This window comes from Quercus lobata, chromosome 12 (genome assembly GCF_001633185.2).
Source record: "Quercus lobata isolate SW786 chromosome 12, ValleyOak3.0 Primary Assembly, whole genome shotgun sequence".
Taxonomy (NCBI): domain Eukaryota; kingdom Viridiplantae; phylum Streptophyta; class Magnoliopsida; order Fagales; family Fagaceae; genus Quercus; species Quercus lobata.
The window spans coordinates 29,383,271-29,410,497 of NC_044915.1; the positions used below are offsets into that span (position 1 = coordinate 29,383,271).

The 27,227-nt window shown below is 35.2% G+C and overlaps 1 protein-coding gene across 2 annotated transcripts; it reads right to left on the bottom strand.

The window, feature by feature from the left end:
* Positions 1-567: 567 nt before the first annotated feature.
* On the bottom strand, positions 568-27,200 carry LOC115971144 (tocopherol cyclase, chloroplastic). 2 transcript variants are annotated; one of them, XM_031090853.1, is made up of 11 exons: positions 27,184-27,200; positions 15,454-15,781; positions 14,602-14,846; positions 13,505-13,584; positions 11,134-11,210; positions 7,874-8,043; positions 6,491-6,588; positions 3,420-3,527; positions 2,413-2,529; positions 1,988-2,137; positions 568-1,029 (listed from the first exon to the last, which is right to left on the bottom strand). In XM_031090853.1, the coding sequence occupies exons 2-11, from the start codon at positions 15,741-15,743 to the stop codon at positions 853-855; spliced, it is 1,512 nt and encodes a 503-aa protein (XP_030946713.1). In that variant the 5' UTR covers positions 15,744-15,781; positions 27,184-27,200; the 3' UTR covers positions 568-852. The 2 variants fall into 2 exon arrangements, with proteins under 2 accessions (XP_030946713.1, XP_030946712.1); XM_031090852.1 differs by lacking the exon at positions 27,184-27,200 and adding an exon at positions 21,613-21,659.
* Positions 27,201-27,227: the final 27 nt, after the last annotated feature.

Consider the following 27,227-nt stretch of genomic DNA (forward strand, 5'->3'; position numbering starts at 1 on the left):
AATTCCAAAGTGATGGGTGAAGCGCACACAGCGTGCGATGAAGCGAAACCTATTAGAAATGTGAGAAGCATTATTTACGAGAATGCTTTTTAATGAATTTATTTATTTTATTGCATTTTTTTTTTTTTAGTGTAACGTACTTATTACTTGAGTCACTTGACTACTTGAGTCACTTGACCCATTGAATGATGACTGGTATAATTTTATTAGATTTAGCTGAAAAAACTCTTTTTTTCTCAAAAATAAAAATCTGAAAAAAAAAAAAACTCTAGCTATAAACCTACTTAGGTAGGTCAACCCTTGGATGCGTCCCACGAGTCCTAGGAAAATTGGGATCACAATTGTTCCTAATCCAAAATAACGGAACCTAGCTCTAACAATCCTTGGAAATTCTCTACAAACATTGAGAATCCTATAAAACCTAGTCTATGATGCTCTGAGTACTTAACCAATGAAATGCTTACAAATACACTGAAGATGGTATACATCCTCTCCTCTGATTTGTAAACTAAAGAGTTGTTTAAAACCAAGCATAACAGCAAGCACAAATGCGAATCAGTCGGCAGCTAGTAGCAAATTAGTCGGCACTACATGTCTTTTACTCTTTTGCGTATAAACCATCCCAGGCATACACATTCTCAATTTTTTTTTTTTTTTTTTTTTGGGCTCAATTTTAGCATGACACAATTGCAAAAGAAATTATCCAAGTTAAAAAATGTGTCACGGTTTTTACACAGTTCAAAACTTCAAATAAACATCCACAGAACTCTTTACACATCCGAAAGACACTTTTGCCATTGTAGAATCGTCATGCCATACTTCCTCTTGTGAGTAAAGCAACGCAGCAAGTTGCTACAGACCAGGGGGTTTAAATAATGGAATCAAACCAAAGATCCCATCCACATCAACAGGAGCCCTAAGAGCTCTACTAAGGAGCTCGGGCGTTGTTGCTTCTCCCTTCCAAGTGTTGAACCATGGTCCCCCTCCTACTTCTACAGCTGCCATGTTACTTGTAACATCCAATATAATCTGTTAAGTAACAATTTTCAGTGTTAAGAGCTCCTTTAAAATGTTCCATGATCATCAACTAACAATGAAAAACTGAAACTTAAGGATGAAATGGTGGATGCTAATATTTGTGTCATCCTTCAAAGATAGCAGGTACAATACCCTTCAGTCAATGAAACTAGGTGGTATTTCACATGGAATGTATCTAATATTTATCTCAATAGAAACCATAACTGTGTGATATAAGCCCAATGTCTCTCAAATATAGCAGAACAGTAGTTTATGATAAAATACACCCCATCATTAGTGCGCATGATGAGGATTCTGACAAAATATCTGGAATAATGAAGATAAAACTAATTGAAATTTCACTTGTAAATGATTCATGTGAATCAGAGTTTAAGAAACCTTTAGGATCAAAATATAACTGATGAAACTTAAATGAGCAAATAAGAGATACTATTGGTCCATTTATATGTAAGTAGATAATATTAAATTAGGATGCATGAAATACCAAAAATGAGAAAACCACAATGCTTTAGTTTCAGTCCACTCTAACTGCAAGCTGAGAGAGAGAACAGTCTGAAATTAATGAACGTATCGATACACACATCTTACCAATGGCCAAAAGCAAAATTCTTGCTAATTTCTGAATGGAAACCCAATGAAAGGAAGATCATATTAATATTTCTACCCAGTGAAGAGATTTATGTAGCAGTCCATTATAGTCAACCGCGAGATATCTCGGTCAAGAAATTATTATTCGTGAGAGGACTTACTTGAATAGATTATCTAGACCTCATTGCAGGATTTTCTCACATCATAATTAACAATAAATTTTAAGATTTCAATAACTGTGTCTGAATGATACACTTTATGTTCAATAAGCCAGTATAGCATGTGGTGTTTTTTTGCAATCTATTTATGATCAGATTGATATATAAGCATGAGAGAGAGAGAGAGAGAGATAAGAACACACCTTCCCCTTATTGCCATCATATCTCCGCTCCCACAATTGCAATCTTAACTCACCAAAACAAGTATCTTTACAAGCTGGAGAAAGGCCAGACTCAGCTGTTGGAGCACGCAATGTTGTACCCAGATCCTTCGTCGTTGCCTTTACTTCAACCTGCCCCATAAACAAGAAACTATCTGTTATTGAATACGATCCCAATATAACCATTTGATCCTTCAAATGACCCTACAAACAAGGCTTAAAATGTTCAGATCAATAATTTTAAAACCAGCTTGCAGTATCTGCCACAGGGGTGTTGTGCTTCACATATTCAAATGAATAACATGATCGAAATCATAGATTTCACTGGCAGCAGTAGGTATTGGGATTTGAAGCTAGCACACACAGGAGATGACAATAGAAATATCTATTAAGAGATGTACTATTACCTTATGTGTCTGATTCTCGGCAACAATGTACCAGTTACCCCAAGGAGCAATTTCCCAACTGACAACAGCATTCCATGGCACAAATTCATAGAATATTCCACCATAGTGAACTCCAATCTGTACCAGTCAGAATCATAACATTTGTCAATACATAAAGAGGAGACTGTATTACTAGTTCGAGACAAAGCACTTTTATATGGTCTAATTTTTAGGCCAAATCACAAAATACAACCTATAACTTTGATATGTTTTCAAATCAATCCTAGAACTTTCATTCTTTTCATTTTAGTTCTTTGACTTTCATCTTTTCTAATGTAGTCCTTCCGTCCAATCTGCACCGTCAAGTACACTTGAAATTTTTTTTTTTTGGAAAGTAAAAGCAAACTTATGGTGAAATTGAATGGAATTAGACAGAATGACTAAAATTAAAAACATATTAAAGTTAAAAAGGACTAAAATGAAAAGAATGAAAGTTCTAGGATTGATTTGAAAACATATCAAAACTGAAAAGTGTAATTTGTATTTTAGCCAAATTTTTATTGGAAAAGTGCTCTAAAGATTTTAGGCATGTTTTATGCACAATTGGGCCAAGAGTTGGAATACATTTCATTTTTTCTTCATCATTTCTTCCCTTAATTTTCAAGAAGATGATAATCTCAAATAACTCCACAACACCACATTCCCAGATAAAAAAATCTTGACAAAGCATACTAAACTTCAGCCCATGAGCGATTTTAGTCCTTGAAGTTTAAAATGATTGCTTTTAGTCCTAACGTGTCTAATGGAGCTATGACATATCAATTAATTTTTATTTTGGCGGCCACATCATCGAAGGGACTAAAAGCAATCATTTTAAATTTCAAGATTTAACCAAACTTTAGGAACCAAAATTATACTTAATAATTTTTTATAAATAAAAATAAGTGAAAGTGAAGCAAATTGAAATTGACTCCCCCACCCCCCACCCCCCCACCACCAAAAAAAAAAAAAAATGAAAAGAAAAATACCAATGCAGCACTTTCAAAATTCTCTGTTAGTCCAGGTAGTTGCCTCAACCCACCACCAACAGTAAGAGCAACTTCTTCACTTGCACCTTCAAAAACATTGCACTGAACCTGCAGAGAGACATCAGCCAGTCAGATGCTGACATTTTAAATACAGAGAGTTGGGCAGAACCCTCAGCGTCAATACACCAAAAGATGAATACGCAACTAATGGGGAACAAACATCTTTTTGAAGAAGCTCTACTAATAAACAACATAATGTCTAACAATATTTCTAGACAGACCAAACAGAAAGTGGGCTCCATGATGCACAATGGGTTTGCAAAATAAGGAATGAAAGAAATTAAAAAAAAAAAAAAAGGGGTGTTTGGAATCACCACCAAACTGCAAAAAAGTCATCTCTAATCATAAATTTTATTCAAAATATATTGCGCAAAACTAAACCTGAAGCCTCTTTTTTAATAGACTTCAATGAGCAAATCAAGGCACAAATACGTCCCATAAAACCCTCAACAAAGTTAGAGCCCAAATTCAAATTTTAAAATATTCAATTATGAGATCAAGTATTTTACATAAGTAAAAATGAGATAGTAAAATTTTAAACAATTTGGCTGCTCTCTCTACAACATTCTCCCCTAGTTGGAGAAAACTCGACCTCTAAGATGAAGCACTTCTGAGTTTTAACTGCAACAAGATGAAAAAAAAAAAAATTGTTCACCATATAAAATTCATTTGTAATGATAAAATCAAAGGGTGGAATAAATTATACAGCTTATCTTGATCCATAGGAAGCCCCATCGTGTCCTGCCTTTTCACTCCTTGCACAATGGAGGGTTGATGAGTAGCAAAGGCAACCAAACTCATTTTTCACAACATTTGCAGCCTCTAATTCTTGGCTCTCTTGTTGAACTTCCTCCTCATCAAGTAGTGACTTTTCAACAGGCTGTATAGGTATACCACACATGGTTTAAGTTGTATTAAGTATACATCTACTGGCAATTGGCACTTGTATTTCTTTTTCAGCACTAAGTCTTAGTGTTCTTGAGGTTCCTTCAATAATTTCATTGCTTTTATTTTTTTTAATAATTCTTTAATAATAAGTGGAAGCAATAATTTCATTGCTAACAATAATGCTTTGAGAGGAAGGAGCCATTGAATTGATCTTCGTAAACAAGTCTAGGACGGGTTTCAATATAGCTTCCACGTGTGTAGGGCTAGAAATTGCGTGAAAAGTCATCTTGTCTTCTTTAAATTGTGCCACGTAGCCAATAGTAGGTCTATTTCTGCCTCAAACTGTTTCTTTTAGTTGAAAAGTCACCTTAATAGGATTGGGAAAGATATTTCTCCTTATAAGACTGGGGAATATATTCTTTTTTAGTGTTTTTTTTTTTTTTTTCCCATTTCAACCCAATCATTTAAGGTAGGCTTGTTTCTCTAAGGTGAAGATTCTCAATAATGGACCAGTAATCTTTAACTCTACCTATGAGCTTCATTGTGGCAAACCTAAACTTCTTGTCATCTCATAAACCTACTTCTTTTAAAAAATTGATCCATCTCATCTAACCAATTGGTGAAGATCCATGGGTCTAGAAGACCATCAAAATTAGGTGCTTTCAATATAACCATACTACACTATAATAATAAGTTTCAACAAAGAATTATAACAAGAACCTAGACTGATGACTAATTTGTTTGATGCAAGATCTTAAACTCAGCACTCAATAAATAAATAAATAAAATCTATTGATTTGGGGGTTGAATCAGGGTGTATAGGTTAGGGGTGCGTTTGGGCTGAGGTATTAGAGTTTGGGGTTGAAAATACTCAGTAGATGAGACTAGAGAAAAAAGAGAAAAAAAAAAAAAAAAATTAACCTAGCCTCAAACTGGGGCTCTCAAACATCACACACCAAACAAACAGCTTTTTTTTCTTCTCCCTCTCTTCTTCATTGCTTTCAGAAAGCATACATCCTTTGTTGATAAAGTACTGTAAAATTCATTAAAGCACTATTTGTACGCAGGTAGTTACGGGGGGTCAGCTTGCAACAGTGGCTGGGGTAGCAAGGGATGGATCTAGATGTTACAGTTCAGGTTCGCATTAGGTCTGTCATGAGTTGTGGACATTGGTTGGACCCATATGGGATTGGGTTTGATATGGGTTTGTGGGCATAAAATTTTCTAGTGGTTGATTTCAATGGTGATGGGTGTGGGTGGGCAGGATTCTGTAAAGGGGGTTTGGGGATCAAAGTCTTGCATGAAGGAGAGGATGAGTTTCATTGGAGTTGTGGTGGGCTTCATGGTTTATTTGGAGGAAACAATGGCTTAAACTAGATCAGATTATGCTCTAAGACCAAGTTGATGCAGAAAAGGTTTGCAAAAATAAAGAATAAAAGGAAGAAACAAGAAATCTTAGATTTCACCACCTAAGGGTGTTTGGAATCACTACCGTGTTATAGAGAATCATCAGAAATTTTATTCAAAATACATTGCTCAAAAGTATTCCTGGAGCCACTTTTTAATAGGCTTCAACTTTAACTTTAAGCCACAATTACATCCCATAAGATCTGCAACAACTTTAAAGCCTAAATTCAAATTTTAAAATTAAAAAAAAAAAAAAAAAAAAAAAAAAAAAAAAAAAATTCAAATATGAGATAAGGCATCTCACATAAGAAAAATTATGAGATAATAAAATATTAAATATTTTTGGCCACTCTGCTGCATCACTCCACCAAAGGTGAAGTCTATAGGGCTTCTTTGACCATTCAGATCTACAAAACATAAGTCCTTTCCCTTTCTTTTTAGCCAAAAAATTTAGCTCTTCAGAATATATGGGCAGAAAGCAATGGATTACAATAGCCATACCCTTTCAATATGGCAATGCAAGGGCATAAGACTCTCTCTTTGTATTGTAGATAAATATCCTCAACTATCTATTATTTCTTTCAATAAAATTTTTTTTAAAAAAATTATAATTATTACGGAAAATGGCTATAGCTCATCCGCCTAACAAATAATGAACAGATAAATAGGTAAAGTTTTGCTATAGCAAGATACTAAATGAAGGGTGAAACAATTACCCAAAACCATTTTCTTGGGAATGCTCCACCCCAATTTTTTTCAGAATAAGAAGGAGCATTTTGAAACTCAATCCTTTCACCATCCCACTCTATCAAACCTGAAATTCAAACTTAAAACCTGAGGCCCTGTCCCAAATAATGCATGCAGATTTCTAAAGAAACAATTTTAAATGTAAGCAAAGAGATTCCAAGTGAAATACACATAATAGTCCCAAAAGAAAAATAACTTCACATTATTTCCAAAGCAGGTCACACAAAACATTAAAAGCTACCAGTTTTTTTGTTTTTAAATGATCTCATAGAGAGTATATAACAAAAGCTAGAATAAGCACTGGAAACATCAAATCTATCAGTACAAGTGTTGTCAGCCTGTCACAATCAATAATAGTTTTGTAGCATAACACTGGTTCAAAAAATTCATTTTAGATTTAGAGAAATTAATAGAGCTTCCCAAGGTCCACATCTATACTCCATTTGTTTGATTAGACTCTTCAATTCAGCAATATCTATGTATTTCATTACTTAATTCAACCCTTCACAAAATGATTTCTCAGCCCTTCTCATTCATACTTGCAACTACATTTTCAATAGTTAGCGAAGTGTTAAACTCACATTCATCCAGGTTTTTGTATTTGAACTATGAATTTTGACAGTTCAGGAGATCCAAATAGCAAAACACATGTTATGTACCATTAGTTCTAATAGGAAGCCAATAACACTAGGAATAGAAATGTAATCGGTCACTTATTAATAATTTAAAAAAAAAAAAATTCTGACTGATCTCTTAGTAACTAACAAATTATGTATACATGGATGAAGTAGATGTATTGTGTCATCCCTTTTATTGGAGTGAAGCATTAGAAAACTGTTCCTCTAGCTTTCTATCCACATTTAGCAATGGCGTTCTACATTCACATCCTAATCTAAAAAAGTTCTCAGTTTTACACCCCCATGGAGATCAAAGTAATAGATATTAAGGGGGAGGGGGTGAAGAGTTGGTTTTTCACAGTAAATAATGCAGATATGCTAATACCAATTATTATGTGTGCATTTGGCATCAGCTGATTGATTTTTGTTGAAAGTGTGCTAAAGTATACTTTACTTAGAAAAAAAGAGGAAAAAAATAAGGTTTTAAAAAGCTGAACATAAAAGCTAACCAAATAAGTTATTCCCAAACAAACACTAAAGTTGTTACTTATATTGATAGGTGTAAGCATTGTACTTAAGTAATTAACTAAAAGCAGTAATTCAAACATCAGAATGCCTACGCCTAACCAAAAATGAAAAGATTCACAACCAATAACAATATGAATGACAAAGCAAAAAGATAATTGTGAACTAAAAAGCCAGATATTAATAGCCAATGCACGGAAGAAGCCATGCCTGTTGACAATCCGCCTGCCATGCATATTTGCCAATGGGGTTCAAAGACTGGAAAAGCTGCCAGCCAGCCTGCTGAGGACTTCTGTTTGGACCCAACATTACCCCAGCCATAAGTAGGGCGGGTACTGTACTCCCAACGAGCAGTCTTCACTGTTTCCACATAATTTGACCTGTCAATGAAGAGCTTAGTCACATCTATCAAATAAATGAAGAGCAAACTCACACTACATCATTACTAATTTGACAAATTGGGCTACAACCTGGATGAACTAGTTTGGATTTAAGATTAACCTAAGCTAAACCCAAGCTTTTCAACCTCATGATCTACCCTACCCAGCCCAACCTTCTATCCCTACAATTCAGCCAGACCCAGAGTGTATGAAAATTTTGAGCTCTGTCTAGGTTGTATTCCAAGGTTGGGTCAATCTGATCTTCAGGTTAGGTTGGGTTTATGCTGACTTCTACAAATGGTACTTAGCTCCAACTATGAAAAATAACTCATAGTATTTACGTGCTATAAATTATTTATTCCTTAGTCATCATTTAAAAACTGAACAAATATCAAAGTATTACAAATAAGATTTTAAGATTGATATATTTCAAATACAAAACTAAGAATAAAAAACTTATAAATATAAATATCTTTAAAGAAGAAAACAAAATAGCCACAAATAATTTTATAGGTAAAACAACATCAAATAACCATGAAATTAATCAACTAATGATAGCCAATCAAAAATTAACATCTAATTTACATTTATTTACAAATAATATAATTTCTATTATTTTTTGGATTGGGAGGTTGGACTACAAGTTGGGTTATGGGCTGGGCTAATGGGTCTTGGTTACAAGTTGGGTTTGGGTTGTAAGAATTTCAACCCTAGCCTACTTATCCAAAAAAAAAAAAAAATTCAACCCTAGCCTAGCCCAGATTTATCTTGGGTAGGATTTTTTCAACATAGGCCCACCACAGTTTGCAAAGTCTGAACCTTGGTTTGCCCAAATTCTTGGTTGGTCTCAGATTGGTTTGGCTGGGTTACCCCAAGGTGAACTATTAAGAAAAAGTTAGAAGGGCATTTTCCTTTTGTTCTTTTTTTGTTACCTCAACGAAAAAGTTTCAGATGGTTGAGGTATAGTCCTATATTCCAATACTCAAAGGATCTTTGATAGACTCTCTCAAGCCTTTTTTCTCTTCATTTTTGGAGAGTAAACCCACAAAATCAAAATCCAACAATCTCTCCATTTAATTGATTTTTTGTTTATATTTTTGTTTTGAAGAGAGTAGCTCTGTAAAACAATTCTTTAGAGTAAAATATTCAACACCTGAATTAAAATATTCATTTGTCCCCTCTCTTTCTACCAACATCTTTTTCTCACCCCATTCTCAAAAAAAAAATAAAAACATCTTTTTCTCACCCAGCACCTTTCTCTCTCTTCATCACAGAACCCAGAACCCAACCCCATTATTTCCTCTCTCTCTCTCTCTCAGACATCTCTCTCCTCACCCAGCCCAATTCATCAACACAGTTGATCAGTCAAAACAACATAATATTTTGCAAGTCAGGAGGACGACGATGACTATGCACGGTGGAGGGCTAGGATGAGAGTGGCAAGGACAAGAGCTGCGGAGGGGCACCACCGATGTGATTCTCTCTCTCTCTCTCTCTCTCATAAAACATATTATTTTAATAAAATAGAGAAATGATAGAGAGGTTGTTGAAGGGAGTGTTGAAAAAGTGGATAAGCAAAAGTAGAAAATATGTTCTCTTTTTTTATTTCCTTCTTCCTTTAAATTTGGGTGAAAATTTGAATAGGCTACTGGAGATGCTCTTAATTTTAGTTATCCCAACAGCCAAGAGCCTTGTACCTTAGTAGCATTGATAGGTTCTCCCATGAAGGAGAACTTGGATCTGAATTAGAGTTATTAAACCTGGCTTCACCCAACTAGTCGAACCAGTAGGTGACCCAACACATAGACCGGTCCGGGTCATCAATTGGATCAGATGTGCACAAGATCTGGTTAAAACCGATAAAACCCAGCAGGTTTTAAGCAAACCGTGTGATCCAGTTGGGTTTGTAAATTGTGTAAAATTACATTAGTAGATTCACCTTATTGACTTTTTTACTACTTAATGTATGATAATATGGTAATTTAAATAAGCGAAAACCTAAAGAAAAGAAAAAGAAGAGAAGAAACAAAAAAACATTGTTCTCTCACTTCTTTACTGTTTAATGTATGATGATATAGTAATTTAATAAGAAATCACTTACTTCTTTACTGTATAATGAATTATAATATAGTAATCTAATAACGAATCACCAGTTAGCATGTAGGTATGAGTATATCAGTATATGTTATATGGTTTATTGCTTAAACTTTCTTTTCCCTTATTTTGTTTATGTTTTTTTTGTGCTGTATTTGTTTATTGCTTTAAGTTGAAGTCTTTAACCTTTATTTTTCTTCTATTGTTTACGTAGTTTGAGATTTGCTTTTTTTTTTTTTTTTTTGATCCAAAATTTTAAGACAAGTAACAAGAATTTATTTAGCAAAAACTTTGTTGCAATCTTATGACATTCATTTATTTTTCTTGTGAATTTATAGAATTTCTAATGCTATTACTTCTTATAAGGAATATTTATATGGATTGGGTTCAAGTTACATCTAGTGTAACTCCAAGCAATGTTACACGAATCAATATTTTTTAATTGGATGTGAATATTGACAAATCCACCGTTAGATTATATTATCTTTGTATATTTTTTATGTTTGCAAAATTTCAAGGTGACTAAAAATTAACATCCATGTCATTAATCAATTGTTAAAATTCAAATTTTTGTAGTTTAAAATAATGCATAAAATATGAGTTTATGGATCAAATGGTAAATAGCATCCGATTAATATGAAAATTGGCATGCATGTTAAAAACATATAGAACATATAATTCAATGGTTGAATTTTCAAAATATTAATTCAATAACAAGTTATTAGGTGGTGTAACTTGAACCCAACTCTCTCTCTCTCTCTCTCTCTCTCTCTCTCTCTCTCTCTCTCTATATATATATATATATATAGAGAGAGAGAGAGAGAGAAAAAGATTTGATTGGAAAAAATGATTGGAATAAGAACTAGAAAAGCCCAGTTCACTTTAAGGCCCAAATAAGGAAACGCACTATACCATCAAAATTTCAGCAAAATAACCCATATACATCCTATGTGTATCTGACAGATTGCGATACATGACCAGAAAAAATTGTGTTACCTGCCATCATCACGAATGAATCCTTGATTCCATAATGGGCTGACTTGGAACCCTTCCACCACTCTTTTGTTAAATTCCTGCACAAAATAACACATAAAAGTGTTTAGAACAAACTTTGCGTTACAACTTACAAGCCATTAATATTCTCATGCAAATATACATTCTCTTGCTTTATCAACTTGAAATCATGAACTTGAAATCATGGAAGATATTAAGTACTCAAACAGGAAAATTTCTAAAGTTCAAATATAAAAGGACAAAGTTTGCCCACAGTCAAATATAGAGCACCAGCTATGCATATAAATGCACTCCAACGTATAAAAAGGTCTGCTAAATGACAAATAATTTTTTTTTTTTTTTTTTGATAGGTAATGAAAAATTTTATTAAAAACCAAAGCCAACCCAAGTACACTGGAAATGTACTATAAGGGCAAAATAATCAAGAATAAAAATTACAATAATCAGGTAAAACATGAAGGGAAAAACAAGAAAAAGTTGGTAAAACTAAACTCCATTCAAGGAGACTATGAAAGAAAAAAGACTTAATCCTGAGTATAGGCCATTCACATCCCTCAAAACTTCTAGCATTCCATTCTCGCCAAATACATCACGTCAAGCAATGTAGCACAAGCCTCCAAATAGCTATATTGCGATGTTGACTAAACTTACCGTGCCAAGAAGCTAACAACTCGATAACCCTATGCGGCATAACCCAATGAATTCCAAACAAGCAAAGCATCGGTTACCACAACTCATATGCTATAAGGCAATGAAGAAGAAAATGATCCACCGATTTTCCACACCTTTTACGCATGTAACACCTATCGAGGACAATAATTCGCCTATTTTGAAGATTATCTGTAGTTAAAATCTTACCTAAAGAATCAGACCAAAAAAGAATGCTACCCTAGGAGGAACCTTCAATTGCCACACCATTTTTCAAGGGAATGATATGACAGTGGGAGGGGATAAAATATGATAATATTCTCACACCTCAAAACCTTGACTCTTAGTTGGCTTCCAACAGACTTCGTCAAGACCAACACGCTGCACAAACGTGGAGTAAGTAATGTTCATAAACAATGCCAATGATTCTAATTCTCAATCATGCACTGGATGACAGAACTGAACATCCCAATGGATCCTTCCATCATAGAAACACATAACCTCCACAACGGGAGACTCCCTTGCTCAACTAACACAGTAAAATTCTAGGAATACTTCCTTAAGAGTACAATCCCCACACCACACATCCTCCCAAAATTTCACTCTAGTACCATTGCCCACATCATACTATAGGAGTCTTGAAAAATTCAACCAATTGCTTGCAATGAATTTCTATAGGCTTACACCATACACAGCTGACACAAATTTTGTGCACCAACCACCCCATTCATTCCCATATTTTGCCTCTACAACCCTCCTCCAAAGAGCATCTCTCTCCATGCCATATCTCCACAATCATTTGCCTAACAAGACATAATTAAATTTTCTCAAACACGTAATACCTAACCCCCCATTTTGTACCGGCTTACAAAACAAAATGGGGGGTTAGGAACTTTCTTTGACCAAGGTAGTCAAAGGCGAAAGGAGACCATAAGGCACCAAGGTCTAGTATCACCTGAGGCGACAAAAAGGCACTAGCCCGAGTAAAGCAAGGCGCCAAATCTTAATATATTTATTATACATACAGAACTTAAATCATATGTACCTAGTGTATTATAATATTATAATGAATTGTTTTTCAATGTCTAGCATGAAGAAATTAGGTCTATCAAATTATTTCAAAATAGGATTAACATGGTTTAGCCTCTATTAGTTAGTTCTAACAATACGATTTAAAACAAGCTTCAATATAACAGTAAGTCTTACAAAACAAATTGGTAAATTAATTTAACTAACAATAGGTTTTATAACATGCAATTTGAAATTAATAATCTAAAAATAGGTTTCACAACAAACTTCTATTTAAAAATAATAATAATAATAATAATAAAATAAAAAAACTTGAGGATCTCGCCTTAGCGACTTTTTCATGGCTTAAGGTAGTCGCCTTGCTCACCTAGGCTCTAAAGGCGAGCGCCTCACTAAAGGTGCCTCGCCTTAGAGCCTTTAAGGCGCCTTAGTGGTGCCTCGCCTCGCCTAGGCGAGCCAGGGAGCTCGCCTTTGACTACACTGTCTTTGACAATCCTCAAACATTTAATAACCCAAAATAGCTACTGATGAGAGATTAAAGCGCAATTGATCATAGTCAGGGACTACAATCAAATCTGTGATTGTATTGAATACATTAGATTTGTAGAAATATGATCAAAAGAAAATCATTTCAACATTTATGCACAAAAATAAAAATCCAAAGTGGCGCATCAACCTGAGGAGGGACCTCCTTGTTTGGAGGCTTCAATTCTTTTTCCGCAATAAAAGTATTCCCCAATATTAGCTCATGCCTACCTATGAATTAAAAATTGTAAGTTAGAGTCAAGACTCTATAGAATTTGAACAAACCTTTTTCCATGTTAACATGGAAAGACTCAACACTATATTTCATAGATTTGAACCGTTAGACAACATTGTTCACCAAAAAATTAAAAAGAGCAGATCTCTAACATACTACCTTACCTAGAAGCCAAAAAAAATGCATTCAAATAAACGAAAAATATCCAAACAGTAACACCAAAAAGCCCCCCACTCCAACAAAATGAACTGTTGGAAAAAGGGGGAGCGGGAGAACAGGGGATAATGAAATTAAACAAAAACTACAGCTTGAAGAATAAAAGTGTATTTACTTTTCATAGCAAGTGCGCTGAGTATACAACACTTGCATAGAATGACAAATGCATGCATTCAATTGTCTCAAGGTATATGGATGACACCTGACAAAAGTAAACTAAACTAAATTGGCTAAATATCACAACATACGATAATTCTCTTGAAATATATATTGAAATAAAAAGGTGATATATCGTAAACCACCAAATGTCAACAAATGCAAAGGATCAAGCAACTACGATGCCCCAAAACATCCAAGAATACTGATGTCAAGGGACATCCATGTGTGTATACATTAAGTTTTTAGTAAATACGAATTGAAACATGTGCATTTCATTTCCCAAATCTCAAAGGAAACATGTAAGCCCCTCACCAAATTTGTTGCAATCTCAGTAGCTTGCCTATGAACGATAATATAAAGTGGGGAGAAAAAAGCACAGTTATGGGTGAATTCCCACTTCACATCCCAATAATTTCATTTTTGGGGGGCAAAATGTGCTTCAATTAATGTTGTGTGCGTCAAATCAACAAGTAATAATGTACTGTAATTGCTAATTTGACAAATAAGGATGATTATTACAACCAAGCATGATTAAGACAGGATAACAAGGATTACACTAACATGATTGATCTGATGCTATGTATGTCCCTTTTGAAGAAAAGACAATAAGTTGAACAGCTTAAAGCAAAGAAACTTACTTCCCCAAAAGTTACGAGATTCTTCAGAGTATTGGCAAATATACTTGTCACCCGCGCCAAGAATTTGAGCCCCAACTCCAGTATATCTAGGTCCATGCTGTGCTACTTCCAAAGCCGATAATTTCTTAGGGAATGCAGGATTCTCCACGGAATACATAAAGCAGAAACTCTGCCTGAGTTCCGGAATAGAGACCTTGAAGTACCAACCCTCAAAGAACTTCCTAGTGGTTCCATCAAAATGGTACCTGATTCAATAAGTGGGGAACAATTATGCGAACTTATAAAATAAGCCAATTGTTAATTAACCCGAAAAAGGTACTGTAGTCACCTGCTACTCCTGTCATTGTAGATAAATTATATTTACAAAGCCCAAATCACTTAACTAAAGTATTATAGCTCTGTAAAGCAAAACATATGCCATCCTGATCCATTAAATGATTAAATTCACTATTTCCTAAGAACTTAAGCTTCTGTGACAATCAATGTCTACACCTTATCTCCCACGTGTAAAGGACTGTGTTAGATTAAATAATTAAATTTACCATTTCCTAACACTTAAACTTTTGAGACCATCAATAATTTATCACATAACGTAAATTATTCATAATACTCGACACAAAAACCGAGATGAATACCACGGGTTACAACCTAGTAATGCTAAATGTCATTGATCTTTTTTTCAGTTGCTTCAATTTTACCCACAGCAAAATCAATTCAAGGGCAAAAATCTTAATAACAAAAATTCAAATCCAAACAATTCCAAATTCAAATCCCTAGAGGTTAAAAAACTCAAAAGTAATAGTTAAATTAAATTGAATTGGAACGAAATTACGATGATGAATTACGAATTACCCGCTGTGAGGGGTTCGAAGCTCTCGATTTGGAGGGGTAGGCACGTAGAGGGGACTAACAGAGGCCGAGCTTTGCTTCTCTGTTTCAATGGTGGAGGACGCGTTAGATTCACCTTGTGAAGTCGAAGTGGAAGCGAACACGATCGGACTCGTTCGAAAACCTAGCTTCGAAGAAGGTTGAGGGAGATTGAGCTTGAGTTTGAGTGTGGAATTGAAGTTCGTGGATGGAAACCCTAAGTTGGGAGAGAAATGGCGAGGTTGATGGCAGAGAGAGAAGAGCTTTGTTTCCATTGCGAATTCGTTTTGGAATTTTTGATCAGAGAGAGAGATTATAGAAGTGAAATGAAAATGGATATGTGTGTGGGATTTGGGAGTGTGAGATTGTATGCAGAACACATTTGTAGTGATTCGTGAGGGAGAGAGAGTGGAATTGCGTAGTGTTGGAGTTAACAGTTTTGACTGTTGTTTGTTTTGAAAATCTTTAAAACGAAAGGTCGATATGAGAGGTTGTGGCGGGCAAAGTAGTACTACTCAACAGATAAATATGGTGTCACTATAGTTATTAAACTCGAACATTAACGGGGTTTTGTGGTGGTTCAACTAGTCGATCTCGAGTTGACTATCAAAAAAAATAGTAGACCACGAGTTGAATTGGGAGTTAAATAAAAAATAAATATGTAAATTGAAAAAAAAAATATGCTTAAGTTACTAATTAAAATTAAGTCTAAAATTTACATCACAAGTTAAAATTTATGAATAGTCTTTTCACTTATTTTATGTACTTTTTGTGAGTCTCACATTATTCTCTGTCTCAACTTTATTTCAAATAGTTTAAGTTTCAATTATTTGAAAATAAGTCCTTTTTTTTTTTCTCTCACATATGCAAATAATTAATAAACTATCTGAAATAAGTAATTCTCAAACAAGCACTATAAAATAAAATAAAATAAAATAAAAACTATTGTACCTTTCATGATTAACTTCCTAACTCTCTCAAAAAATTCGTTTTGGAATTTTTGATCAATGAGAGAGAGAGATTATAGAAGTGAAATGAAAATGGATATATGTGTGGGATTTGGGAGTGTGAGATTGTATGCATAACACATTTAGTGATTCATGAGGGAGAGAGAGTGGAATTGCATAGTGTTAGTGTTACAGTTACAGACTGTCGTGTGTTTTGAAAATCTTTAAAACGAAAGGTCGATATTAGAGGTGGTTGGCAGGCAAACTAGTATTAATTAACAGATAAATATGGTGTCACAACCATAGTTATTAAACTTGAACATTAATGAGGGTTAGTGGTGGTTCAACTAGTAGATCACGAGTTGACTATCAAAAAAAAATAGTAGCAGATCACAAGTTGAACTGGGAGTTAAAATAAAAAATCAAAAAATAAATATGTAAATTGAAAAAAAAAATAAAAAAATAACTATGCTTAAGTTACTAATTAAAATTAAGTCTAAAATTTACATCACGAGTTCATATTTATGGATAGTCTTTTCACTTATTTTATGTACTTTTTGTGAGTCTCACATTATTCTTTGTCTCAACTTTATTTCAAATAGTTTAAGTTTCAATTATTTGAAAATAAGTCTTTTTTTCTCTCTCTCGCATATGCAAATAATTAATAAACTATACGAAATAAGTAATTCTTAAATAGGCACTACAAAATAAAATTTAAATAAAAAAAAAAAATATTGTACCTTTCATGATTAACTTCCTAACTCTCTCAAAAATTCGTTTTGGAATTTTTGATCTGAGAGAGAGAGAGAGAGAGAGAGAGAGAGAGATTATAGAAGTGAAATGAAAATGGATGTGTGTGTGGGATTTGGGAGTGTGAGATTGTATGCATAACACATTTGTAGTGATTCGTGAGGGAGAGAGAGTGGAATTACATAGTGTTGGTGTTACAGTTACAGACTGTTGTGTGCTTTGAAAATCTTAAAAACGAAAGGTCGATATGAGAGGTAGTGGCGGGCAAACTAGTACTACTCAACAGATAAATATGGTGTCACTATAGTTATTAAACTCGAACATTAACGGGGGTTTGTGGTGGTTCAACTAGTCGATCTCGAGTTGACTATCAAAAAAAAAAATAGTAGATCATGAGTTGAATTGGGAGTTAAATAAAAAATAAATATGTAAATTGAAAAAAAAAATATGCTTAAGTTACTAATTAAAATTAAGTCTAAAATTTACATCACAAGTTAAAATTTATGAATAGTCTTTTCACTTATTTTATGTCCTTTTTGTGAGTCTCACATTATTCTCTGTCTCAACTTTATTTCAAATAGTTTAAGTTTCAATTATTTGAAAATAAGTCCTTTTTTTTTCTCTCACATATGCAAATAATTAATAAACTATCTGAAATAAGTAATTCTCAAACAAGCACTATAAAATAAAATAAAAACTATTGTACCTTTCATGATTAACTTCCTAACTCTCTCAAAAAATTCGTTTTGGAATTTTTGATCAATGAGAGAGAGAGAGATTATAGAAGTGAAATGAAAATGGATATATGTGTGGGATTTGGGAGTGTGAGATTGTATACATAACACATTTAGTGATTCATGAGGGAGAGAGAGTGGAATTGCATAGTGTTAGTGTTACAGTTACAGACTGTTGTGTGTTTTGAAAACCTTTAAAACGAAAGGTCGATATTAGAGGTGGTTGGCGGGCAAACTAGTATTAATTAACAGATAAATATGGTGTCACAACCATAGTTATTAAACTTGAACATTAATGAGGGTTAGTGGTGGTTCAACTAGTAGATCACGAGTTGACTATCAAAAAAAATAGTAGTAGATCACAAGTTGAACTGGGAGTTAAATAAAAAATCAAAAAATAAATATGTAAATTGAAAAAAAAATAAAAAAAATAACTATGCTTAAGTTACTAATTAAAATTAAGTCTAAAACTTACATCACGAGTTCATATTTATGGATAGTCTTTTCACTTATTTTATGTACTTTTTGTGAGTCTCACATTATTCTTTGTCTCAATTTTATTTCAAATAGTTTAAGTTTCAATTATTTGAAAATAAGTCTTTTTTTCTCTCTCTCGCATATGCAAATAATTAATAAACTATACGAAATAAGTAATTCTTAAATAGGCACTACAAAATAAAATTTAAATAAAAAAAAAAAATATTGTACCTTTCATGATTAACTTCCTAACTCTCTCAAAAATTCGTTTTGGAATTTTTGATCTGAGAGAGAGAGAGAGAGAGAGAGAGAGAGAGATTATAGAAGTGAAATGAAAATGGATGTGTGTGTGGGATTTGGGAGTGTGAGATTGTATGCATAACACATTTGTAGTGATTCGTGAGGGAGAGAGAGTGGAATTACATAGTGTTGGTGTTACAGTTACAGACTGTTGTGTGCTTTGAAAATCTTAAAAACGAAAGGTCGATATGAGAGGTAGTGGCGGGCAAACTAGTACTACTCAACAGATAAATATGGTGTCACTATAGTTATTAAACTCGAACATTAACGGGGGTTTGTGGTGGTTCAACTAGTCGATCTCAAGTTGACTATCAAAAAAAAAAAATAGTAGATCATGAGTTGAATTGGGAGTTAAATAAAAAATAAATATGTAAATTGAAAAAAAAAATATGCTTAAGTTACTAATTAAAATTAAGTCTAAAATTTACATCACAAGTTAAAATTTATGAATAGTCTTTTCACTTATTTTATGTCCTTTTTGTGAGTCTCACATTATTCTCTGTCTCAACTTTATTTCAAATAGTTTAAGTTTCAATTATTTGAAAATAAGTCCTTTTTTTTTCTCTCACATATGCAAATAATTAATAAACTATCTGAAATAAGTAATTCTCAAACAAGCACTATAAAATAAAATAAAATAAAATAAAAACTATTGTACCTTTCATGATTAACTTCCTAACTCTCTCAAAAAATTCATTTTGGAATTTTTGATCAATGAGAGAGAGAGAGATTATAGAAGTGAAATGAAAATGGATATATGTGTGGGATTTGGGAGTGTGAGATTGTATGCATAACACATTTAGTGATTCATGAGGGAGAGAGAGTGGAATTGCATAGTGTTAGTGTTACAGTTACAGACTGTTGTGTGTTTTGAAAACCTTTAAAACGAAAGGTCGATATTAGAGGTGGTTGGCGGGCAAACTAGTATTAATTAACAGATAAATATGGTGTCACAACCATAGTTATTAAACTTGAACATTAATGAGGGTTAGTGGTGGTTCAACTAGTAGATCACGAGTTGACTATCAAAAAAAATAGTAGTAGATCACAAGTTGAACTGGGAGTTAAATAAAAAATCAAAAAATAAATATGTAAATTGAAAAAATAAATAAAAAAAATAACTATGCTTAAGTTACTAATTAAAATTAAGTCTAAAACTTACATCACGAGTTCATATTTATGGATAGTCTTTTCACTTATTTTATGTACTTTTTGTGAGTCTCACATTATTCTTTGTCTCAATTTTATTTCAAATAGTTTAAGTTTCAATTATTTGAAAATAAGTCTTTTTTTCTCTCTCTCGCATATGCAAATAATTAATAAACTATACGAAATAAGTAATTCTTAAATAGGCACTACAAAATAAAATTTAAATAAAAAAAAAAAATATTGTACCTTTCATGATTAACTTCCTAACTCTCTCAAAAATTCGTTTTGGAATTTTTGATCTGAGAGAGAGAGAGAGAGAGAGAGAGAGAGAGATTATAGAAGTGAAATGAAAATGGATGTGTGTGTGGGATTTGGGAGTGTGAGATTGTATGCATAACACATTTGTAGTGATTCGTGAGGGAGAGAGAGTGGAATTACATAGTGTTGGTGTTACAGTTACAGACTGTTGTGTGCTTTGAAAATCTTAAAAACGAAAGGTCGATATGAGAGGTAGTGGCGGGCAAACTAGTACTACTCAACAGATAAATATGGTGTCACTATAGTTATTAAACTCGAACATTAACGGGGGTTTGTGGTGGTTCAACTAGTCGATCTCAAGTTGACTATCAAAAAAAAAAAATAGTAGATCATGAGTTGAATTGGGAGTTAAATAAAAAATAAATATGTAAATTGAAAAAAAAAATATGCTTAAGTTACTAATTAAAATTAAGTCTAAAATTTACATCACAAGTTAAAATTTATGAATAGTCTTTTCACTTATTTTATGTCCTTTTTGTGAGTCTCACATTATTCTCTGTCTCAACTTTATTTCAAATAGTTTAATTTTCAATTATTTGAAAATAAGTCCTTTTTTTTTCTCTCACATATGCAAATAATTAATAAACTATCTGAAATAAGTAATTCTCAAACAAGCACTATAAAATAAAATAAAATAAAATAAAAACTATTGTACCTTTCATGATTAACTTCCTAACTCTCTCAAAAAATTCATTTTGGAATTTTTGATCAATGAGAGAGAGAGAGATTATAGAAGTGAAATGAAAATGGATATATGTGTGGGATTTGGGAGTGTGAGATTGTATGCATAACACATTTAGTGATTCATGAGGGAGAGAGAGTGGAATTGCATAGTGTTAGTGTTACAGTTACAGACTGTTGTGTGTTTTGAAAACCTTTAAAACGAAAGGTCGATATTAGAGGTGGTTGGCGGGCAAACTAGTATTAATTAACAGATAAATATGGTGTCACAACCATAGTTATTAAACTTGAACATTAATGAGGGTTAGTGGTGGTTCAACTAGTAGATCACGAGTTGACTATCAAAAAAAATAGTAGTAGATCACAAGTTGAACTGGGAGTTAAATAAAAAATCAAAAAATAAATATGTAAATTGAAAAAAAAAATAAAAAAAATAACTATGCTTAAGTTACTAATTAAAATTAAGTCTAAAACTTACATCACGAGTTCATATTTATGGATAGTCTTTTCACTTATTTTATGTACTTTTTGTGAGTCTCACATTATTCTTTGTCTCAATTTTATTTCAAATAGTTTAAGTTTCAATTATTTGAAAATAAGTCTTTTTTTCTCTCTCTCGCATATGCAAATAATTAATAAACTATACGAAATAAGTAATTCTTAAATAGGCACTACAAAATAAAATTTAAATAAAAAAAAAAAATATTGTACCTTTCATGATTAACTTCCTAACTCTCTCAAAAATTCGTTTTGGAATTTTTGATCTGAGAGAGAGAGAGAGAGAGAGAGAGAGAGAGATTATAGAAGTGAAATGAAAATGGATGTGTGTGTGGGATTTGGGAGTGTGAGATTGTATGCATAACACATTTGTAGTGATTCGTGAGGGAGAGAGAGTGGAATTACATAGTGTTGGTGTTACAGTTACAGACTGTTGTGTGCTTTGAAAATCTTAAAAATGAAAGGTCGATATGAGAGGTGGTTGGCGGGCAAACTAGTATTAATTAACAGATAAATATGGTGTCACAACCATAGTTATTAAACTTGAACATTAATGAGGGTTAGTGGTGGTTCAACTAGTAGATCATGAGTTAACTATTAAAAAAAAATAGTAGTAGATCACGAGTTGAACTGGAAGTTAAATAAAAAATTGAAAAATAAATATGTAAATTGAAAAAAAAAAAAAAAAAACTATTCTTAAGTTACTAATTAAAATTAAGTCTAAAATTTACATCATGAGTTCATATTTATGGATAGTCTTTTCACTTATTTTATGTACTTTTTGTGAGTCTCACATTATTCTTTGTCTTAACTTTATTTCAAATAATTTAAGTTTCAATTATTTGAAAATAAGTCATTTTTTATTTTTATTTTTCTCTCACATATGCAAACTGTAAGGACACGATTTTTACGACCCAAGGATGACATTGGGCTTGTGTGTAAAGGGTCCAAACAACACGATTTGTAGAGAGTGGGCTTGGAAAAGGCTAGACCTTGGTCGTTGGGCAACGGTTTCGTCGGGATTTTCACGGAAGCCCATCTGAAAATGGGTTTGGCCTGAGTGGCTAAGCCTTACATGGATAGGGTGTGAAGATCTATCTCCTCGGAATTTGTCCGAGGAGCGTCTCGTCCTCACCATCCTTCTTTTTATGAGTTCATTCTCCCCCTTCCCTCTGGTTCCTGGGAAATCCCCCCCTTTTGTCAATGCGACGAGCTTCCCTTTTATACCAGTATTTCCTTCCCACTCTTCACCCACGTGTCCGTTTCTCATTGTTCAGGGTGGTTACTTGTCTTATCAATCCTCACGTCACAGTGGTTGGGGAAGGCTGGATAGCAGGATATGAGTGTGGGTTTGTCAGGCACTGGGCTCCACATTAAGGCGTTGGTAGCCTTACCCCTTGTGCTTATCTTGTACTGGATTTGTCCTTTTCTTCAAGTCTTTCCGTAAGATGTTGGGCGTAAAGTCGTCATCGGCCACATCCGTGGACCTTCGAGAAGCTTTCATTGCGCGTCCTTAGCAGTAAGGCTCCTTGGCCTGGGCTTGGGCTTCTAATACAAAGTGAGCTGGGACCTCAGATTTCGGGCCCCACAATAGCCCCTCAAAATCCTGCTGTCCAGCTTTTTAGTTGGGGAGGAGGGTTTTGGTGACGTTGGGCCCACATTATGGCTCGCCCAAATTCAGTACTCCACTATTATTTGTATTTTGTCATTTACATGGGAGGCGTGTCAAGATAAGGGTCATTCCTTTATTTTTCGCTCACACAGGGTCCTCTAACATTTTGGTACTCGAGGCGCGCCTTCACGAGGATCTTCAGATCCTACGGCTGAGGATGAAGTTGGAAATTGAGCCAAGTCTACTTCGTTCGTAGCATCCCTTGGAAATTTGCATGCATTAAATGCCACCGGTTTACTTCTGTGTATAAATAGGGTAGGGGGTCACTCCATCTGCACATGAACTCTCCTGCTTTCTTTAGGATCATACTTCTTCTTTCATATTCGTGATCTTCATTTCTAGTGCCACTCTGCCTCAAAGCAAGATGTTCGAGGCATGGATAGGGATGAAAGGTCTTCGCACACTTCAGAGGCACCGAATCCTCAAGGTGGTATGGTATGGACAAGGATGGTACAGATTCAAGTCAGTCCTCCGTTTTGACAGGGGGAAAATGGTATTCCTCCCTCTTTTAGTCAAAATCCGAAGCAGGTTCTGGTCATGCCAGATTTTTGGTATGTCAGAAGAAGGAATTTCAGCCATCATCGCCGTCTGCCTTGTAGCAGGCAAACCCTCGTGGGGGCTCCTCAACTTCCGGCTCCCTGCACCTTTTCTTCAACGGTGCAGGCCTCAAGTTGGGTTCTCGGCACCTTTTCTTCAGCGGCGCTAGCCCGAGGCCAGGTGCTCTCTGCACCTTTTCTTCAACGGTGCAGGCCCCACGTTGGGTTCTTTGGCTGCCTGAGTTATGGGCATGTAAAAGTATTGAGGAATGGTTTTCTTACACAACTCCTCGGAACAGCAGCCAACCTCTCATCTGTGCTTCTTCTTCGGCTTTACCTTCATTCTCTTGTATTTTTTCTTTTTACTCACGTAGTTAGCTTTAGTATAAGCTTATTTCAGCTTTTCATTGTACGCTGTACTATTTCTTTGTCTTAATAAAAGATAAGTTTATTTCTTTCTAAATACTTTTCTTTTCTGCAACAACTACTTAGTGCGTGAACATTAAATACACGCTCGTCTTTAAACTTATCAATGTTATCAAGTATCAAAATGGTAATTATCAGTAAATTAAACTCTGGAAACTAACCGGAATAACGGCCGAGCACTAAGCGATGCATGCAAAACAAATGACCGAGATCGATGAACTCTGAATAATTCGTCCGAGAGGGTAGCCGAATAGCGAGGGACTTCGATTGTGTTTTTGGGTAATATATTGCACTATATTACATCAATCCCTTTGGTGTTGGGGATCCGAGGGTAGACTGGGGGATCCATGCAGTTTAGGGATTAACCCAACTGTTAACGGGGAGTTATCCTCGGATAGAATTTAATGTTCGAATAACAGTTTTTTCTATTATGTACTTGGTTTCCCCATAGGCTTGAGTCCGAGGACCATGCAAGGCCTTGGTTCTGTCCAAAACTTGTGACTTTTCTTTTATGTACTTGGTTTCCCCATAGGCTTGAGTCCGAGGACCATGCAAGGCCTTGGTTCTAACCAAAACTTGTGGTTTTTCTTTTATGTACTTGGTTTCCCCATAGGCTTGAGTCCGAGGACCATGCAAGGCCTTGATTCTGTCCAAAACTTGTAAGATTTCTTTTATGTACTTGGTTTCCCCATAGGCTTGGGTCCGAGGACCATGCAAGGCATTGGTTCTGTCCAAAACTTGTAAGATTTCTTTTATGTACTAGGTTTCCCCATAGGCTTGGGTCCGAGGACCATGCAAGGCCTTGATTCTGTCCAAAACTTGTAAGATTTCTTTTATGTACTGGGTTTCCCCATAGGCTCTGGTCCGAGGACTATGCAAGGCCTTGGTTCTGTCCAAAACTTGTAAGATTTCTTTTATGTACTTAGTTTCCCCATAGGCTTGGGTCCGAGGACCATGCAAGGCCTTGGTTCTGTCCAAAACTTGTGGTTTTTCTTTTATGTACTTGGTTTCCCTATATGCTTGAGTCTGAGGACCATGCAAGGCCTTGGTTCTGTCCAAAACTTGTGGTTTTTCTTTTATGTACTTGGTTTCCCCATAGGCTTGAGTTCGAGGACCATGCAAGGCCTTGGCTCTGTCCAAAACTTGTGGTTTTTCTTTTATGTACTTGGTTTCCCCATAGGCTTGAGTCCGAGGATCATGCAAGGCCTTGGTTCTGTCCAAAACTTGTGGTTTTTCTTTTATGTACTTGGTTTCCCCATAGGCTTCAGTCCGAGGACCATGCAAGGCCTTGGTTCTGTCCAAAACTTGTAAGATTTCTTTTATGTACTTGGTTTCCCCATAGGTTTGGGTCCGAGGACCATGCAAGGCCTTGGTTCTGTCCAAAACTTGTAAGATTTCTTTATGTACTTGGTTTCCCCATAGGCTTGAGTCCGAGGATCATGCAAGCCTTGGTTCTGTCCAAAACTTGTGGTTTTTCTTTTATGTACTTGGTTTCCCCATAGGCTTGAGTCCAAGGACCATGCAAGGCCTTGGTTCTGTCCAAAACTTGCAAGATTTCTTTTATGTACTTGGTTTCCCCATAGGCTTGGTCCGAGGACCATGCAAGGTTTGGTTCTGTCCAAAACTTGTGGTTTTTCTTGTACTTGGTTTCCCATAGGCTTGAGTCCGAGGACCATGCAAGGCCTTGGTTCTGTCCAAAACTTGTGGTTTTTCTTTTATGTACTTGGTTTCCCCATAGGCTTGAGTCCGAGGACCATGCAAAGCCTTGGTTCTGTCTAAAACTTGTAAGATTTCTTTTATGTACTTGGTTTCCCCATAGGCTTGAGTCCGAGGACCATGCAAGGCCTTAGTTCTGTCCGAAACTTGTAAAATTTCTTTTATGTACTTGGTTTCCCCATAGGCTTGAGTCCGAGGACCATGTAAGGCCTTGGTTCTGTCCAAAACTTGTAAGATTTCTTTTATGTACTTGGTTTCCCCATAGGCTTGGGTCCGAGGACCATGCAAGGCCTTGGTTCTGTCCAAAACTTGTAAGATTTCTTTTATGTACTTGGTTTCCCCATAGGCTTGAGTCCGAGGACCATGCAAGTCCTTAGTTATGTCCAAAACTTGTAAGATTTCTTTTTTGCTTGTTTATTTTTCGAACGTGAGCCCCTAGGCCAGGGCGGGGAGAGCCGGCTTGAGGTCAGAAGCCCCTGAAGCTGTCCGCGCCGTTGGCACTGCAAGGCGTAGCCCCTGGCAGAAATTTATGTCAAGGCAACAACTGCATGTCGCCGGAGATGGAGGAAACTCCGCGAACCTCTGCTTGCTAGAGAGTTGACTCCACCGCCACCTGCGCCAACGTGCGAGCCCTTCCCACAGACGGCGCCAATTGTAAGGACACGATTTTTACGACCCAAGGATGACATTGGGCTTTTGTGTAAAGGGTCCAAACAACACGATTTGTAGAGAGTGGGCTTGGAAAAGGCTAGACCTTGGTCGTTGGGCAACGGTTTCGTCGGGATTTTCACGGAAACCCATCTGAAAATGGGTTTGGCCTGAGTGGCTAAGCCTTACATGGATAGGGTGTGAAGATCTATCTCCTCGGAATTTGTCTGAGGAGCGTCTCGTCCTCACCATCCTCCTTTTTATGAGTTCATTCTCCCCCTTCCCTCTGGTTCCTGGGAAATCCCCCCCTTTTGTCAATGCGACGAGCTTCCCTTTTATACCAGTATTTCATTCCCACTCTTCACCCACGTGTCCGTTTCTCATTGTTCAGGATGGTTACTTGTCTTATCAATCCTCACGTCACAGTGGTTGGGGAAGGCTGGATAGCAGGATATGAGTGTGGGTTTGTCAGGCGCTGGGCTCCACATTAAGGCGTTGGCAGCCTTCCCCCTTGTGCTTATCTTGTACTGGATTTGTCCTTTTCTTCAAGTCTTTCCGTAAGATGTTGGGCGTAAAGTCGTCCTCGGCCACATCCGTGGACCTTCGAGAAGCTTTCATTGCGCGTCCTTAGCAGTAAGGCTCCTCGGCCTAGGCTTGGGCTTCTAATACAAAGTGGGCTGGGACCTCAGATTTCGGGCCCCACACAAACAATTAATAAACTATCCGAAATAAGTAATTCTCAAACAGGCACTATAAAATAAAATTAAAAAAAAAAAAAAAAAACTATTGTACCTTTCATAATTAACTTCCTAACTCTCTCAAAAATTCGTTTTGGAATTTTTGATCAAAGAGAGTGAGAGAGAGAGAGAGAGATTATAGAAGTGAAATTAAAATGGATATGTGTGTG

Coding starts and splice junctions, on each gene's coding strand:
- LOC115971144 (XM_031090853.1), bottom strand. CDS start 15,743: ATGGAAACAAAGCTCTTCTCTCTCTGCCATCAACCTCGCCATTTCTCT. Junction 3,528..6,490: donor TCCCAAGAAAATGGTTTTGG/GTAATTGTTTCA, acceptor GTCTCTCTGCAG/GTTCAGTGCAATGTTTTTGA. Junction 1,030..1,987: donor ATGATGGCAATAAGGGGAAG/GTGTGTTCTTAT, acceptor GTTACTTAACAG/ATTATATTGGATGTTACAAG.